General features: G+C 43.5%; 1 protein-coding gene across 7 annotated transcripts in view; it reads right to left on the bottom strand.

Moving 5' to 3' along the window:
• The window catches only part of GATD1 (glutamine amidotransferase class 1 domain containing 1), a 26,365-nt gene extending 7,045 nt beyond the window's left edge, over positions 1 to 19,320 (bottom strand). Inside the window, exons 1-10 of one of the 7 annotated variants that reach the window (XM_074842179.1) lie at positions 19,224 to 19,320; positions 18,365 to 18,441; positions 17,894 to 17,999; positions 17,211 to 17,318; positions 16,570 to 16,664; positions 15,292 to 15,385; positions 13,418 to 13,529; positions 12,381 to 12,895; positions 3,331 to 3,503; positions 2,325 to 2,436 (exon numbers count right to left, since the gene is read on the bottom strand). In XM_074842179.1, coding sequence (XP_074698280.1) covers positions 12,886 to 12,895; positions 13,418 to 13,529; positions 15,292 to 15,385; positions 16,570 to 16,664; positions 17,211 to 17,318; positions 17,894 to 17,999; positions 18,365 to 18,441; positions 19,224 to 19,320 — 699 coding nt within the window. In that variant the 3' untranslated portion in view covers positions 2,325 to 2,436; positions 3,331 to 3,503; positions 12,381 to 12,885. Of the gene's footprint in view, positions 1 to 2,324; positions 2,437 to 3,330; positions 3,504 to 10,958; positions 12,896 to 13,400; positions 13,530 to 15,291; positions 15,386 to 15,432; positions 15,768 to 16,569; positions 16,685 to 17,206; positions 17,319 to 17,893; positions 18,000 to 18,364; positions 18,442 to 19,223 lie in introns of those variants that run through there. The other 6 variants (XM_074842176.1, XM_074842181.1, XM_074842182.1 and 3 more) reach the window with 6 other exon arrangements.

The following is a 19,320-nucleotide window of genomic DNA, read 5'->3' as shown; positions in this document are numbered from 1 at the left end:
TGGTTATCTAGGGACTAATCCTGCTCCAGAAATCCTTTGCAATCCAGTCCCCTTCCTCCCACTTTGCTTGCAGAGTACATATTCTCCTATTTCACAGGACTTCTGTATTAGGTCTTCTCAGGAAGACCTGCTGAGCCACACCTGGTGAATACAGGTAGAGCTCCACTGAAATCAGCAAAGCAGCATCAGTTTAAACCCCCCAAAAGGTCTTTACATGTTGTGTATAACTCTTCAGAAACAGAAGTGTTAGTTGTCACTGAAAAGTCAGTGGGGAAGACACATGTTTATGAAGATGCAGTCCTTTCAAACAGAACTAGAAAGTAGACAACAATCAAAAGAATCCAAGGTTACCCTCTTAACTTACATTCTCCAGATGGACTGCTGCTGTCCTTTCAGGCTGCCTAAAAAATGTTTTCTTCCCCATTACCTGTATATTTGGTTTTTGCACACACAGCACAGGTCAGCAGGTGTCTGATACCCAGCTCCTCCAGACACCTTACGTAGACAAACATGACCCACACGTCCAGGTGCAGTGTCACACTGCAACATTTGATGTCACCTCTGGCAAGCTACTTTTTTTCTTAAAAAAAAATAAAATCCAAACTCATTCACCTGAGGGCTGCTTACATCTTCTCCCCAGTCCTACCAGGTGCCTTACAGAGTTTTTAAGTGGGTTTGTTTTATTTTTCTGACACTGCTGCCTGCCTGGCACTCTCCTCTAGCACCATGAAGATTCATGGACACAACCACTAACTGAATCACCTCCAACCCCTGTGAATCTTTAGCCCGCCTTTCAATAACGACCATCGACAGCTCTGACTCCTCTGCTGACCTGCAATGCAGAGCGCAGCTGTCTGGACTCTCTCTCATTTACAATTTAATATCATCACATGCCTGGCAAACTGCCAGCCTCCCCTCCCCACTGAGGTTGGGTGAGTTGTGCCAATTGGAGCCCAAAGACCTCTGTGCAAAGGCCAGCTCCAAACCCTGAAATAGCCCAGAGCAGAGGAAACAGCTATTTTGGTCCATGGATTGAAGCCACCAACATAAGCCCACCTGCCAGACCCCTCCACCCTGCACTTCACTTGGCAATCAAGTCATTCCCATCACAAAGTGGTCCCCTTGATCTCTGTGGCTACTAAATAGCTCAGGGAATGCCTGGAAGGCACCTGGTCTCTCCCCTGTGGATAATCCTGCTGCCCTAGGGCAGCACATTCCCTATGTGCCCCTCATACCTGGGATCCTCTTACAGCTTGGAGTCCTCCTCCCAGGAGAACACAACTCAGGTGGGTCCCTTCTCAATTTAACCTATTTTACATCTTTCCCTCAGAGAATTCCAATAGAGACTCCTTAGACTTCTCCAAGCATGTGGCATTATGGACTCATTGCTTAGCCAAAGCCCCTGTGTAGGTTGCCAGCACACACCAACAGACTTCAAAATGCAAATGCCATCGTGTGTATATGTCATTATTTTATATTGTGTCTTACATCCTGGATTTTGGGTCATGATTACTAGGACAAAAGCCCTGTCAGTGACAGGGATGAACCGTCGTGGGATGAGCACGCAAGGAAGTCTTCAAAGAGGGTACCCACCTCCTTACTGTCACACAGGGAACTGGTAGCTCAAAGTGATAAACGTGCTGGACTGATCTTTTCCAGGCAAGGGCTGTCTGACAAATTGCTGCCCTTTCACTTTCCCCAAAGCCTCTTTGTCCTGGAACTTTCTCAATCAGAAAGGAACCAACAATTTTTCTAAAAATATCTCCCAATCAGCCCTAAAATACTGATGATCAAAGTTGGTCACTTGGGGAATGAGGATCCCAGTAAAAGCTTTCTGCTCTGGAATCGTGTGTCCTGAGCCCTGCTGAGCCGATAACACCTCACAACTCTGAGCAACCAGTCTCGCACCATGGCAGGGTGGGAATTCAGGCACCAGAATTTGGGGGTTTGCTGCTGTGAAGCTGGGCAGTCAGAGACACTGAGCCTCTGCAAGAAATACCCCTTCTTCCTCTCAAATGAGGCAAATGCCCTGCACCCTCACACCACCTGCAGAGCCATTGGATCTGTCACCTCACGTAGCAGGGACACAGCTGGCCAGGGTCAGTAACACTGTGGGGTTCAAATAGAACTCTGAAGCATACCAAAAGTTGCTCAAGAGACAATAAAATACTGCAGTGAAAGGGGAAGAGGAGGCAGGAAAATGTGCCTCAGTAACAGTCAAACCTTACTCTGATTACCTATAGACACATGGTCCCCTCAAGAGCTGAGGGGCCTGGAGATGGACAAGTTATGCCTAAAATGTTCACTATCAGAGGATCCCTTACCTGCTCTGGAAGCAGCTGCAGTTTCCCACTTTGGCACTGGGGCTTCTCTTCAGCACAAGCTAGATGTGAGGTGGCTGATGCATGTGGCTAAGTCACAAAGTCCATATCCATTCTGAAATGGAGCAAAAACCCAACAACCACATCAACCTTCAGCCTATACATCTGTTTATGCAGCCACACAAAGCAGCTTTACCCCGTAACTCTTTGTCAGTTTCATCTCTCTTCAGGAGATGAAGAGCGCTCTCCCAGGATCCCACCTGAATCCAGCTTACAAACCCCTTCTAGTGGCTTCCCAGATCCCCATACCTCCTCAGATTAAGAAATCAGGAGCAGATGAGTGTTGTCTCCCAGAAAGGTTTTTAGCTATCACAGCCACAAGGATAAGCTCAGACTCAGCAAGTAGGGGCAAATAAAAACGTGTGTGTGATTGGAAACCCCAAAGAACCAATACACACACTTTAAAATGCCCTTGCCCTTTATTAAACGCACCCAGAGACAGTAATACTTCCCAGCCATGAAGACTAAACCTTTCCAACCCCTTGGGCCAGAAAGTCTCTACATCAGAGCCCAATTACAAGGCCCTCCCCACAAGATGGGCTGCCCCAGCCCCAGGCCAGGAGAGGAGCCAGCACAGAGAGCTGCCATCATTCCCCTTCCTCACAGAGCAAACTTCTGCACTATGCTTCCTCCAGCTGTAGTTGAAACAGCAGCACTTAGGTTAAGGCCCCAGAGTGTTACAAACCACACGTATGTGTAAGGTTGTAGTTCGCCCTCTGAGGCAGTCAGGGGGAGAGACCCCACACTTCAAACAAAGCAGGAATTTCTCTGCGTTAAGCTGAGCAGGGCTAGGCCTGACTTCAGGGGGGACTGTCAGAGCAACACTGTCAATAACATACAGGCGAGCGAGACAGGGAGACCCCCTTAGGCAAGGCCACATTTGCATTCATGGACACCTCCTGCAACTGCAGGGAGAGTGCAAATACACCCTATGAGTCTGCTGGCATACCAGGCTGGAAAAGGACGTTCATTCTATCCTCCATTTCCAAATTCCAAGAGGAAACAGTGCTGTATCTTCTCTGTACGTGTGGGTCTTGCCTATGCAGTGGGATTCCGTAAGTTTCTGTGCAAGTAGTGCCTGGCATCAGAGATCTTAGCACATATCAGAATCCTGGAGTATTCCTGCAAGAGAAAAACATTAATTATCAGAGCCTCCAAAACCAGCAGAGTGTAATCAAAGCTCAGCAAATGATCTAAACGGACATTTTGAACTCATTATCATTGTAATTCTCAGGCAGGGAAATAAGTGGCAGAAATGGAGAAAGCAAACTTTGTTTAACAGACTGTGCAATTTAGCTTGGGAGCACAGAATACAGCTGGCAAGTATGTGATTTCTGGTTTGCTCACAGAATTGAAAAAAACCCACACACAAAACATGCAAATCTGAAAAAAATAAATTTGGGACATACAAGCAGCAGGGTAAATGGAAGTGAAAAAGCTGAAATACCTTATATTTCAAAGAGAAAATGTGAAATAACCAATGTCAATGATTTTGCTTCTTCCTGGTTAAGTGTTTGTCATATTCAGTACAAAGTTGTGGAAAATGCGTTCAACATAAAAGTGCAATTTGTAGCAAATTAATTAAAAAAATAGAAGACAGATAATCCCAAATTCAGCTCTGGTCTCCCTATGGCCCATTTGATTATTCATTCCTTAGGGTACATGGGTAAGAGCTAAGAGCCCCCTTGGAGGGGTTTCTGACACACAGATGTCTAAAAAACAAAATACAGTCCCTGCACTGAAGAGATGCCCCAGTGCAGGCACCCAACACTTCAGTAGTACATTAGAGCTGTCCCCGGCCAGGAACTGGCCAGGCTTGGGGCCTCCTGCTCTCATCCTGACACCAAACGGGGCTCTGCGACAAGGCTGAGCCCCATGAACCACTGCCCAGCCCACGGCACGGCTTGAGGCATTGGGGATTAAAATCAAAGCACACAGCTCACAGTTTCAGATTTACTATGCAGCCTGAATAGACCTATAAATAATATGTAGTATGAGACAATATAGGAAATAGCATATGATAAATGTTAGAATAGGATTAGAACTGATTAGTAGTTTAAGTAACTATTAATTCATTGGCAGCTCAGATCAAATGAGCTTTACTGTAGCTTACGTGGAAGTAAAAGGATCAGGAAGTTTTGGAGGGACAAGCCAGGTAAAGCAGCCAGTCCAAGGGCAAAAAGCAGGAAGACACTGCTGAGCTCTGAGGAGCCATGGAATATAATTTTATCTTTATGATATGATTCTGCCCAATTATTTTATATGAATTTAACTACTTTGATACTGGAAAACAATGGAACAGAGATTTGGCAGCACAACCATTCCTCCTTGAACTAACGTACATGGAGAGGATTCCTCTGCGGACATCCCAACCTGTCTTGAAACTGAGGCATACCAGATAGGTTTTGTCCTCCTAGATAATTTCTCCTTAGATCAACAATAACCGTTGTCTGAAAGAACACCAGTATTCTCCTTTTTACTTTTGTTTCTCTCTTCATTCTGTCTGTATGCTTTGCATAAATTTAATTTCACATATCTCACGAATTTGCTCTACCTGTGTTGCATTATTGTTTGTTTTCCATATTGCATACTTCCATTGGCAAGCAAAATCCTTTTCACCTGTTATGGTGAAAACTAACTCTCTTTGAGGCAGGGTGATCAGGTTCTCACGATTTCCCAGCGGACAGCTAAAGGCCAAGCCTGTGTTTCAGCTCTGTCTTCCTCCTGGTTCCGGAAGGCTGTGCTCGGACATACGATGGGATATATCCTGTGGAACAAAGAGCTGACGATTTCCCAAGGCAAACGGTGACCCTGACAGCCAAGCCTTGGACGCAGGAGATCCATCCATACGATGCTTCAGGAGCACAAGGGAGCAAGGCTCTGAGCTCTGTTCCTCTACAGTTCACTTTAACAGGTAAATGTATCCCCAAGGACATTCAGTTGGTATGTCACACAATTTGCATAGAAGCAAAAAGTCACAAGTCTGTTTTTATACCCCTCAGGGTTGTACACACGGGGCCTCACAGAGGGTCTCTGCACAGCATCTGTGAACATCCCCCTGGGAAAACAGCAACTGCAGGAGGCCCTGGCAGGCTTCTGGGTTTAATGGTCCCAATTCCATCAGGGTGGGGATTGTTAGAGGCTGCTGTGGGCTCTGCTGCTCAATTTTGATTTCAGCATAATTGAAGGAAGCTTACAATCCGAAGTTTTGTTTTTTGATTCTGTTTTTGCTTTACCACTGGGATCAAGGTTACAGTCTGAGCTCAGATGTATTTGGATCATGCAAAGCGAGTCTTTGCAAAGGGGTCTCCTATTCATCCTGTGAAATTCACACAATCACAGCACCCTCCAAGCAGTTTTGTCCAATGAAATGTAGCATTTCTAGGGAGCAGAGAGGACTCTTACCTTGCTCCAGTCAACACCACTCTGAGGCAGTCTGACACTCAGACTGGCATTACATTGCACTGATGGCTGGGGATGTTGTGCCTCAGCCAAGAATTCAGCTTCACCTCTGCAGCACCTGAGCAGCCCAAGTCCTGTCTCTTACTCCCAGGGATACATGACCCCAGTTTATATTGCTGGTGTTTGATCTAGATCAAAAGATCAGAGCACTCCCCAGGCTCAAACTCACCTACAGTGGCAGCACACCTATTTAGATTTCATTCAGTTGTTCAAGATTAGAAACGAACAACTTAAAAGAATCTGCTACAATTCAGGGTTGGCCCTTGGCTTTACACAAAGAAAAACTGCAAAGTGGAGAACTTTGGGGAGAAAAATGGTTTAGTAACAGATGATGCTGAGGAGAAAGCATGCAGGGTAGCATTAGCGCATGATGTTTTAGGAGATGACAAAGGATTGAGGCTTTGATGACAAGATTTCTAACTACGCTGCCCTCATCCTCCTAAGAAAAGCAGCAGCATGGGAAAGCAGACTCTATGGCCGCAGACTGCTGGGAAGCCACAGAAAGAGCTTGTTGCATACAGCAGAGCTTAGTGTGCAGCACTCTGTTAATATATATATATATTCTGTGCTAGTGTAGCCCTTGGGGGTGTCCCAGGTTCCTCCCTCTTTCAGCTGCAGCCTATCTGCCCCGCCCAGGTACCCAGGAGGGGCAGGCCCATCTTCCTCGGGAATTCACAAGAGGAAACCAACATCTTTGCACTTGGTGTTCAGGGATGGAGTTTGCTGGTGGCTGAGGAAGAGCGCGAAGGTCTGTATAGAGCAGCACCACCACCTCGTGGGGATGCTGCAACATCCCACGGCTCCTCTTCTCAAGATTCGGAGCAGGAACTAGCCGATGAGCACAAACGCAAAGCGATCAACCTTCCCCTGTGGTGGCAGCTCTCCCATTTCAACCCAGCTCTATGCAAACACGCAAAGCAGGGGGCGGGGAGGGGTGTGTGTGGAAAACCTTTTCGTTCCTCTTTCATCTCCCTCTTGCATTCCACGACCCGCTCTGCTGAGGGAGACAGGCTGCTGCTCCCAACAGCTGCTCTCAGTACCTCCTGTGTTCTTGAAACAAAAGTGCAAGAGGAGAGGTACAGGAGAACAGAGGTCCACAAAACCAACATAGTAAGTGCATTCCTTTATTTTTAGCCTCCCAACATAGAATTTCACTTAAAATTAGTCCTCAGAGATTAATTTATAAGGATTATCAAATACAGCCATTGTAGGCTCTTACAGACTCCATTAAACAAGCCAGACTATCTGACCAGTACCATTTGAAATTTTAAAGCAAATCAGGATCAAAGAGTCATTTCCATTTATTCTGGTACTTGTTTTGATGCATTGGCCCTACAGAGGAGAAAGCAGCGCCCCAGAGGTCCCGGCAGGATGACAGGTCCTTTTGACATTGTCCTCTGCATCCTAGGGGACAGCATGGAGATCCCAGCCAGGGGAACTGCAGGAACACACCAACCCTCAAGCTGAAATGAAATGCCCTACAGACATACTAGTCTGCATTTGCCATAAAACTCCTTTTATTTCTTACTAGTATTAAACATTTTCCTGCCGAGAACACTCTAGCCGTGCAGAGGACACAATACACCGGGTGTAGCCTTCTGGGACAGCAGTACAACAGGTACAGCAGCCAGGTAATTTCTCACAGAGCAGTGGAAATCTGTCCTACCAGGATTACCCCATTTGGCTCACTGCTGCTGTTTAGGGCAAGCACACAAGCAAAGCCCAACAATTCTCAGTTAATTGTCACTGCTGGGGCTGCAAGAGCCTAAAGGGAGCTCAAAGCTGACAGCAGTCCACACTGAGGAAAGCAGACAATCCTGTACAAAGCCAAAAGGGCACTTTCATCAGCAACAGAACATACCACAATTTAAACAGAAAAACACTCTGATACCCAGAATCAAACAGCAGAGCTTATCACACAGCACCCAAGATGAATAAAGCAGAAGGTTCAATTTTTTTTATTTTTTTAAAAGATTATACTGTGGAAGTTCCAGAAAAAGGATCTTATTTAAACATTTTAATACACTAACGGAGTGCTAGTATGCCTAACAACCATCAGCTGCAGGCAGTGACAAGGACTGAGTTTAAACATCCTGTAAGGAATCCCTTAAAACAAGCAAATGCTTTGTTATGTGTTCTGAAGAGACAACGGTTCACAGAAAAACTGAGTCTGCCCAAGTTGTCTCTGACACCTTCTCTGAATTCAGAGGATCTAAGCTACCTCCCCTGACTGCAGCTACAGTATCACGCTATAGGGGAGGTATGGTAGCAGAGAGGACTCATGATCAAAGCCCAAGCTGCTGGGGATTTGGCCATTCCTCATCATCTTTCATGTCACTTATTAATCTGTTTTGCCCTGTAAACATTACATCAATCAAACTAGAAATAAGACCTTTTTATTATTGTTACAGCCAAGACTTAAGTTGAATTAAAATGTAAAAAGTATGAAAATTGAGGTCACGCTCACAGCAGGTCTTGGGGCTCACTCCAACTGCTGCATCAGTTTGCAAGTGTTCTGAGCCTCCCTCTTTACAACTGATGTGTAAAACTGCCAGTAAAGGCTCCCATTACCTTAAAGAGGTTCTCTACCTTTCCTTTCTTCCCTGCAGGGACCAACTACACAGCTTTAGTGGTGAGTGTGGTGCTGGGATGCACAGTGATATGTGTGGTCTTTCTGGTGAAGAAATCCTTTGTGGGGGTGCAATACAGGAATCACAGAAGCGTTTGGGTTGGAAGGGACCTTGAAGTTCAGCTGTGAGCCAACTGCTATAAAGATTATCCTAGGGATAAATCGTTTGAGATAGCCCCTTGTCCCTCTGGATTCATCCCACAAATGTTTCTGCTCCACTGCAGAAGCATTTGATGTTTCTAACAGATACTTCAATGTCTGCCCATAAGAACTTCAGAGGAAAGTACAGAATATGCTCCCATGCATTAAGCCCAGACAAGATTTAACACTCATGTGTGTGGTTCCTTAAATTAAAAAAAAATCAGCAGCTGGATGTTACCAGGAACAGATTTCCAAGGAAATAAGCCTGGCTGATAACACCCCTAGGGCGAAAGAACCAAGCCCTCCAGAACACAACACTGAAACAATCAGGATTTGTGTGGGTTGAAAGTCTCCAGAATTTTAAGCTTTCAATCTGTTTGAGAAGCAGTTTCTGGCTCTGGGACAAAAGGGCCTGTTCATGTGGTTTAAATGCCAGAATCCTCTATAAACAACTGATCACAAAGACAGCAAAACACCAAGCATTTGCAAGCATTGCCAAATGCTCGTCCTCCCTGCCGTGCTCAAATTGCTACGCTCAGCCAGGTAGAGGGGAAAACCACCACACTGCAGAACACCTGCTAAATGAATATGTCAAGAGCTGGCATGTTTTGAGGCCTCCTGATACTGCCTCTAGCAGATTTCTCATCAGTTCAAGTTGGTGATTTCTAACCCAGATCACTAGAGGGATCATAAACATGTATCTTTACATTCAAATTAACTTTAAGCTAAGGATTAGCACACATGGTGGTGGAGCAGAGACAACACAAACTCTACCACAAGCTAAGACACTAGGCAATAAGAAGCAACATTTCTCATCTGTGCTAACACCCCCCCAAAACCCAGCTGCTATTTGTCACAGCCTTGTTATGCATAATTAGGCAAGAAAAGTATTTAAAATTGAGCCACTGAACAGTCTGAGCACACTGTATTCTTACAGCCAGGGAGAATACACGCCATTTTAAGGCATGACATTCTAAGTCAAGTGCTGGAAAATAAACTCAGGATAAATATCACTGCTCGGGTGCCAGGGATGTGATACTTCACTAGTCTCTTCCCAGTTTGACCAGGAAGAAAGCCCAGCACAAGGTACAAAAGATACAAACTGAGGCACTCAAATTCTTCACACAGGAAGTTTAAAATGCTAGACTTACCCAAAAATCATTACTCCTCCTGTAATGTTACTTCATTATTTTAGTTGATGTGTTTTAAGATTAAAAAAATCTCAAAGGTTACATTTGTAGATCAAAATTAGCAAGGAACTAAAGCAGGCTAGTATGCTACAACACCTCAAGACACAGATACACTGTTGCCTTTGAAGCCTGTACTTCAACCCTGCTGCTTTTAACTCCTTTCAAAATAAGTAAAAACTAGAAATAGCCTGATGAACTGTTGAAGAGTTTTGCAGAGTCAAGGGGCTTACTGCTGCATTGAAAGCTTTTCCTGAATGAAGAATTAAATGAAACTTACCATGAACTCCCTATACATATATATATCATTCTTGATGAAGCAGACTGAATGCAATTAATTCTGTATGCATATGGCAAAGTCAAACTATAATGAGCAAAAGTTACGGATACTGTCTTCACATTTTAATCTACTGATATAACACCCACCCCAAATAAACAGAATAAAAACTTTCCTGAATGTATCTGGCATGATGTTACACAGCTTCACATATTTTCTACTTCAATTTGATCTTTCCTTCCCAGTTTGAGAATGATTTTTTTTCCAATCCTTGGGTAAAACTGGTCATACGGTATGAAAACTTCCACTAATTGCTCACAATTTGCCAGTGTAATTTTTAAAGATCGCACAATGCTAGTCCACCATCCACATGAGAGAGGTTGTTTTACCAAAGTCATTTGGCTTTGTTGCTGGAAGTTGGGTCACATCCACACAGCCCACATCCTTCTCTCCCCATCAGAAAGCTGCAGGCGCACACACATCACCTCTCCTGACACTTTCTGCAGGATCATGCAATTCTCCCTCTATTTTGCAAGAACAGCTTCAACACTGGGGACAGTTTAAATTACTGAGGAGATAAAAAATGCACAAGAGATGTGAAAGAATGAAGATACACACAGTAACTCCTCTTTACCTGCTCCCATATGGGAAGAAGGAAGTGTTACAAAAATCTAGAGGCAGTGTATTTCGTCCATCAGTGTACTTCCTGAAACAGGCACAAAGCAGTTCCAACAGGGCCTGACTGCCACAGAATAAGGAAAACAGTACAACAGGGAATTGATCAAAGCCTGTAGTGGTCTGAATACTGTTTGTTCACCTGGCAGCTCATCAGTGAGCCTGGACAGAACTTCACAATTAAGGAATGAACACAGGACACGGGGTAGACAGCAGTATTCTATTTTTGCAGGCAGGCAACAAAAGGTCTAGTGATTTTGACAGAATCACACGGACGCACAGCCTCAAAGGTAATACAGACTTGGAGCCTCTCAGACAACCACTTCAGAAACAAGATTCACTTTGCAGCTGCAGTCAGGGGTTCGATCAGGTGTGGCAAAGCTCCCTCACCTCAGAAGCCCCATCAGTTGCACTCAACTCCTCCAGGACCCCTGGAGACCCGACTCAGCCCCGCTAAGTTCCCTGCTCAGGCAATCAGTGGAGTCCAGGGCATGAAGCGTGAAGCTTTTGGTGGCAGAGTGCATCTCCTTGCTGTAGGTGCACAATGTTCAACACAAAATGACCCCAATTCCAAATACTACTGCAATACAAATACACAATCTTTCCACATCATTTCAGTGGACAGCTCACTACAAAATCCAGATGGAAAGTATGCCCTGATGGTGACAGAGGTCAACAAATCCCTAAGAAAACTTGTCAGGAATGAAGATTTAAGCTATCAAAGGCTATTTGGTAGTTTAATTTCTACCAAAGCCCAATTTCAATTTCAAATTCTGTTTTTAATTTCTATCAAAGCAAAAAATCTGTAAGCTGGGGTCCAGAATATAACAGTAAAAGACCCAACCAATCCCACAGCTGTTAAATCTTTTTAAAAAAAAAAAAATCACACTGAATTCTTAAGACAGAACTGAAACTGAATTTCTACAGAAAGGACCTAAAATTAACCTGCTTGACAACTGGTTATAAACCAATACATCATATTGTCCTGTTAAGAAAAAAAAAAATGCAACCACAAAGGTCCTTTCCCTCACAGAGCACTGAAGAAGTGTTGCCCGCAGTTCCAAGACTGAAGGAAAAACGTTAATCTGTCTACTTTTCCATAGATTTAGTATGCTTGAGCCTGCAACAGTGAAAAATATTCTTGGTCTGATTATTCCTTTCCATGCTCAACTTCAAGCCACATCTGCTGCTCAGAAGGAAAGAGAAGGACAGATTTCATCTTACAGCTGGTTCCTCAGAAGCTGTGATCCACATTAGCTGCCTATGTTTCCTCTTCTTTTGTCCATAAGATTCCAGCAAGACAACTGCAATGTACTCGCCAGAGAGAAATATTTCAAACATTTCAGAGAGAACAAAATTCAGAACATAAGCACCACAAACGAGAACAAATAACCAGTCAGAAGACCATTTAAAAACAGCTGAGCAAACTTTTTAAACAGAAGTCCAATAATGTGAACAGGCAAGGAAGAAAACAAGGGCACATTATGCTAACAGGATCACCACAGTGAGCTGCCTTCAGACAACTGATTCTGCTTTATTCAGAGTTCAGCCAAGCATTTTCCACCCTATTTCAAGTATATCCAAGTGTCCCAGACACATTCAGAGTTCAGGCAGTAACTTTGACCTACCAAAAGGAAGGTGAGAACGCATCTGAAATTGCATTTCCATGAAGCTCTAGGTGTAGATTTTGATATCTGAAACACAAACACCAGATGGTTCAGAGTTCCAAGTGCTCTTTGAGGCAGTTACTAACAATCAGGATAATGTCAGCCTAGAGTAGGGTCTTCAGCTTCAGCAACTTGTATTCGTAGCACCAACTTCTTTTATTTTAACAAGACACAGTTCCCACATCTGTAAAGTAAGGGTCTAGAGAGAAGCAGTGAAAAAGGATGGAGTAACAAAAATGCAAGGTGGTTTCATAATTGCTTCTGAAGTGTGATGCACTTCAAAGTTTTCTCATTCACAACCTTCATCCATTCTATATATGCAAAACCTGGCATTGCCACTTCACTGCCACAGTCACATCATAATCCAGGCCAGAAATTTAAAGGGATGTTTTATCCAGTTAACAGACAAGAAAATCCTCAGCCTGCTGGCTCTTCATCCATCCTATCTGCAAAGAGACCTGCTCCTTCATTTCCTGCTGAATGAAACACATCCAAACATGACACGACCTGTTAGTCCACAGCCAGGAAAGGACTTTTAACACACATTCACCTGAACAAAAGAAGATTTTGGTGGTTATTTATATGTGTTCTTCTATCTGACAAGATGAAAGACAGTCAAACAGCCAGGCCATTACTGAAGAAATTAAATCCATTCATTCCCAGAATCCTAAACTATAGCTGACTAAATGCTAGCTTGACAAAGCACAAAGAACAACACACAAGAAATGTTTCTCTTAACAGAAACATTTAGTGAAGCCTATTCTGCATTTTACTTTACCAGTCCTGATAGATAGCTGTGCATTTCCCAAACCATTTTACCTTATTGTTTTTTTAATAATCACAAATGTCTTTTACCAAAAGACATGCATGATCAAACAAAGATGACGCACTTCAGCAGTTAACCAAGGGGAAAAAGTTCTTTTGAGGGACAATATCCCCCAAACTACAAGATGCTCACCACTGTCTGTTCCTAGCTCTTACCTCTCGTACTGCCTCACCTAACATTGCAAAGAATAAGAAGATTCTGGACCGCAGGAAGAGTGGAATTCTCGTTCTGTCCTGTCACCAGGTGCCTGTCCAGCACGACATGTACAGCATCCGGACTGCTGGCTAACGACAGGAGAAAAAGCAACAAGCATTGTGTTAATGGACACTACTTCGGTGTCAGTATCACATCTCTGATAGAACTAACACAAAAGATAACTATTTTGACCAGGTAATTTGCTGGGTGACTGACACGCTGATCTATAATCCCAACAGACAGGGACAATCTCAAACCCCTAATTCTCAAACAATTTCACTAGAAAGTCCTTCTCAGAAAGGACAGCAGGACCTTGACTCAACATCAGATGGGTAAAGTGCATATATCAAGAGATTTTCATAATGAAAACTTCAAAGTATATGAAGTTGTAATTACCCTGCAATACAATATAAACTCTTCTTATGCAAGACACCAAAATTGTAATCACCATGCTACAATGAGCCTGCAGGAAGATACTTATTTTCTGGCCAATTATAATACCCCAACATATTAATATCCACCAGCAATTGTTCAGTACTCCAACTAGTATTTTTATGTTATCTCATTCCAGATAGAGCCATTGTTTTGTCGTAATGAACTACTCTTATTTTCTTCTCCCTCTCCCAATCACTGACTGTCTAAACACAGGCTAAGTGCCTTCAGACCTCACATGCTTCTCCTGTTCTTAATTTGTCAGCACCACTGCAACCAAGCATACGTGACACAACAGATACCACTGAGACAGCAGCTTCTAAACTGTCAGTACTGAACCCATTATGCAGAAGGTGGCAGCAGCAGCTCATTCAAAAAAGCATAAAAATGCTATTTAAACACAAACAGGCTGACAGTAGCACAGAGGGAAGAGGATTAAACAAAGAATATATAGCAATTTGGTAAGATAGTGGCATTTCTTCTTAGCAAACCCAAGCCAAATGCTGAGTCTCTAATCTAGCCACCTCAGACTGTATCAATTCAATGGGTGGCACTATTCTGTTAAATAAAGGATATGACTTCAATACACCACAGGCATCTCATCACTCTCTTTAAGGACAAGCTCTAAAAAAATTACCTAACAAAATAGGAGACTGAAGGACAGCTACAACTGAAGAATAGGGCCATTTACAGCTCATTATTTAATTCTGCCTGTCACTCTTCACTATTGCAAGACTGCAGCCTGTAATGGAAAATGACACTTTTCCCTGCACATCCAGAAATAATCTAGGAAAAAAGGGACGCTTCTGTGCTTTAACGGATTTAATTTCTCTCACAGGACAGAACTTTGACTTTGAACTGCAAAATCCAAACTCCTACATTTTGACTAATAATAATTAATGAGATGACCAGTAACGGAACAAGAAAATACTACAAAACCAGATCTAGCTATGAGTAAAATACTTGATGCTAAAAGCCAACTAATCAGAGCAACCAAAAACATTCAGTATAGTGCCTCCAGCTTTAATTAATGAAGCATTTGCAGACATTCTCCTGCAGGCACAGACTGGGGGTCTGCAGGTGGAGGGCAACTCTCCAGCACACACCCTTCCCTGCAGCACATGTTCTTCCTTCACAGCAGGACAAGCCACCTCATCTTTACCATGGGGTAAAACAATATGAACAACCACGGAGATCAGTGAGCTGTACTGTACTGCCCCGCTCCTCCACATGTGGCATTGTGGCGTTTATTCTTAAAATACGCATTTTTGGAATATTCATTAAGGGTATTCATTTATATCGAATAAATGGGAATGCAAGATGAGATATCCTGTCAGAAGCCTGTTCAGCTGTGTAAAATTGGCACACAAACATTCATTTCCAAAACATGAAGTCCTGGACAACAAGAGAGTGACATACCGCTAAACGTAGCTCCAGAATCTTTCACAAAGTCTTCCACAATAATGGACAAACTTGCAAAATTGGGCTGCCTTACTAGTTCATACACAGAGGGCTGAAAAAGATCAAAAGGAAGTAAGTCTGTCTTGCTTTTTATAAAAAAGGCCAAGAAAAACCAACACATACTTCCCCCTGCAATTTATTTTTCTGTTCCCACTATGATTCTCCCAACCATACACAGGAAATGAAACAGAAATGAAGCATAAAATCAAATGACTGCAAGCAGCTTCTATGGATTTTCTGTAGGGAATAAACTGAAAATTCTGAAGTGAGACAAAAAGAATGACACAGGCAATTTCTACACAACAACTGGACACTGAACAATGTGTGCAATTAGCTCATGAAAGCGCGACCTGTTTGGCTGTTGGACACAAATGCTGTGCCACTTGCAGAGTCCAAATAACAGTGTTCTGCTTTGGAATGAATATTGGAAATGGCTTAAATGAAGAGAGAAAAATTAAGAGTACTTAGTTCAGTTTCTATATGCGCAGGAGGAAATTGAATTTTATGGTTTCCATAGCAACTATAGCTAGGCCACATCATGCCTTATTTAAAATATTTTATCATGGATTGTAATGCCAAATACAAGCATATCAAGACATTAACAGCTTTTGTGAGTCCCATAAACTTAATTTCTTAACTTTGCATGTAAATTTTCAATCCTAGAAGTTGTACTGTAGAGGTTTGCATCACCTTGGCACACAGGTACAACTGCTGTATAATGGTCTGCGAGGTCAGAGATATGACTGTACATTAAACAAAACATCAACAATATCTGGCTACTTTTTGAATGACAAGCCAGTTTGTACAAACAGTGTTTTTTCCTAAAACTTTCTCTACCTTTCAAAATGAAAGTGCCCCTTGAGAAATATAACTTACCTCCAGCATTCTTGAAACCGAAAAAAGTAATTCTTAAAAGCCTTCAACTATGAATCCAAAGAGCCGCAGCAGTAATTTCCAGCATTTTGTTGATTCAGTTTAACATTTACTGAACAATCACAAGGAAAACACTCCATATGACAGTTAAATGAGACAATCCCTTCATGCACTCGGTGTTGGGCCACCTTTCCAACAACTCTCCACATCTTGCACACAAACCAAGGGTACCAGACCAATGATTTGTATTTGTAGGAAATTGTAGGATAAGACCAGAAACACCAGCACCATCACCTGAAATCACAGGCCCCTGCACAGCAAAAAGCCCCCAGACAGCACAAGTCAGGTGAAAGCTCAACCTACCCCTGTCAGGCTGTATCCCTGAAATACCCAGGATTTATCCTCATTGGTGGCACAACACAAAGCTGCAACTCCGTGTCCAACCGCACAGATAGGCTCTAGAGAAAAACCAAAGCATCTTTGAGCAGTTATGAGCATCTCCAAATAGCCAAAACACAGATGAATGTGAGATTCTTCACGTTACAGCATGTTGCCTTCCTCCAATAAAATTACACTACATATAGTATATATATTACTAGCTGTTAACTCCAAGTCCAGAGACAGCACCAAAGACAAAAACACAGACTCATATGGTAAACAAGAAGCACACACAAGTCTTGATTAACTACAGCCTTAATGATGAACCTGGTACATCCCACGTTCGGCTCTGAGCCTTGAATCCCACTGACTTGGAGAGTCTGTATCACTGTAAGGCAGAGAACCCTCCTCTGACACAAGCTCGAAAAGCTACTGTGTTTTTTATATACATTTACATAAAGGGGATACTTTTAAAGAGAAGATACATTTCTCTAAAGCAACTCTTTCCAGTTCTGAATGCTCTTCAACTATGTAAACATTTTTAAGTAACTGGAAGGTAACAGTCTTACACAAGCCATACAGTAGTACTATTTTATTTAACAAAACATCTAATGATGTTCACCTACTGTTCTCAGTGCTGAAGTGCTGCAGTATCTTAGCCAGGTACCCACTGTTCGCTAGGTCAGTCATAGCCCCGGGACAGTTTGGAATCAGCAACGCATGGTATCTAGCACCTAGCAAGGAGGAAAGAATAAACTAATTGCAATACAAGTGACAAACAAAAAAGCCCGAACTTAAATCCATTTCAGATTTGACAAAATTAAGACAATACTACAACTCAGTCAAAAACTGTATAAACTGAATGAGCTAAAGAAACAAACAGATCTATGTGGAGTAGAGAAAAAGGTCCTTTTTAGGACAAAGGATATACATTTTTAATGAGACATTCTTACCCAGACAAAGCTTAAAACCAGTATGTCTGCTAGCTTCTACTTTAGCAAAATATTTAAGAAAATAATATATAGCCTGTATATATATACACACACACACACGAGGGAGGATATATATATTCTGTGTGATTATATATATAATAAGAAAGAATTACCAATCCAAGATAAGAAAATAACAACTGTAGTTACCAGGACTTGCTCTTAAACAAAAGAATAGCAACTGTAGTTGCCATGGCTTCCTCTTAAAACACAAGTTTTACACTTTTTCTGTGTTGTTCTTCCCTAAAGACCTAACACTAAGAAGCATCTGTTTCTGTGATAAATGGAGCTGACACGCTGGCCAACAGCAAAGCCCTCACCATCAATCGACTCCAACTTGGCAGGGTTTGCGTAGGATTTCATACGGAAGTCCTGTATCCAGCGCATGTTGCTCTCGTTCACATCCACAAAATCAATGGACTTCCCCTAGGGGAAACACGGTTCAAAGATTGTGGTTAGGATCACCGTACAGACACCCACTACAGTTCTTGAAGGATTTTGTGATACTTCAGCTCTCAAAAACCCAAAGTTTTCCATTTTCCCCACTGAAGTACTTTTTCTAATAGTTTTCCCTCTGCTCTTTGTGGATGACAGATACTGTACAGAGACGTTCAGAACCATACTATAGGAAGCATGCATTCACTTCAATATTAAGAAAACAGAATTTTTAAAAAAGTCCCTTAATCTGTAAAGCCAATAGAACACCTCTCAAAAAAAGTTTCATATAATTGCCTCTTATCAAAGCCATTAGTTTCAGACTGAAATCACAGTAATTGCCCATGTTTACTCACCCCAGGAGTTGCAACTTGCAGGTTAAAAGCAGAGCTAGTCAGTGTAAAGCAGTGAAGGAAGGACTGGGCTGACACACCTGAAAAAGAGTCGAACAACTTAAGGAAAGCTATATTTTAATCCCAGTCACAGTAGCTCATTTTATCTAGCAAAGGGCACAACGTTGGTTTTGCTCATCTTAAAAGCTCTCACTATTTTCAGAGGGTTATTTTAAGATGCATCAAATGCACAGCCTTCCTTATAAGTGAGCTCTTAAGAAATACAGGATACAGGTATTCTCTTTGTCCGGGTTTGGGGGTTACAGGGAGGGCAGAAGCGAAGGGAATTTGGCTTGACCCATACAAAGCACAGCCCAGCTGCCTGTGGGCTCTGACGCAGGTTCGTGCTGAGGGGAAACGGTAGGTATTCACGCTGGGCACGGAGGGACAGGCCTGTGGAAAGCGAGCCCAGCTGTGCACAGGCCGGCTGCACAAGCAGGAGCAGCGTGGGTACCTTCCCCTCCAGAGCAGGGAGCATACACGCGTGTCTGCACAGCTCAGCGACTCGCACACACACAAGCCATGGCGCGGACACGCGTGACAGGACGGTGCCCAAAGACTGGGGACGCCTATGCCCGGCGCGGCCCAGGACAAAAGGGCGACACAAGCAGAGCACAGTCACGCCTGCAAAGCGGGGGACACACCACCCGTGAGCGTGAAAACGGCCCCCACACGCAGGGAACCGGTCACGCAGCGCGGCCCCACCAGGGTGGGGGGGGCTGTACAGGCCGGAGGAGCGCGCACGGAGGGACGCGCCGAAGGGAGAAGCGGGACCCGGCGGGATGGGGGTTTCCCCAACACCTTTCCCCCAAGTGCGTCTCACCCGCGGCGGCGGCGCTGGCGACGATGAGACAGGTGGGTTTACCCAGCCGGTCCGACATGGCGGCGCCCGGCGGCGGCGGGGGGGGCCGTCTCCTCAT

This window comes from Strix aluco, chromosome 16 (genome assembly GCF_031877795.1).
Source record: "Strix aluco isolate bStrAlu1 chromosome 16, bStrAlu1.hap1, whole genome shotgun sequence".
NCBI classification, from domain to species: domain Eukaryota; kingdom Metazoa; phylum Chordata; class Aves; order Strigiformes; family Strigidae; genus Strix; species Strix aluco.
This window is presented reverse-complemented; position numbering and strand designations above follow the sequence as displayed.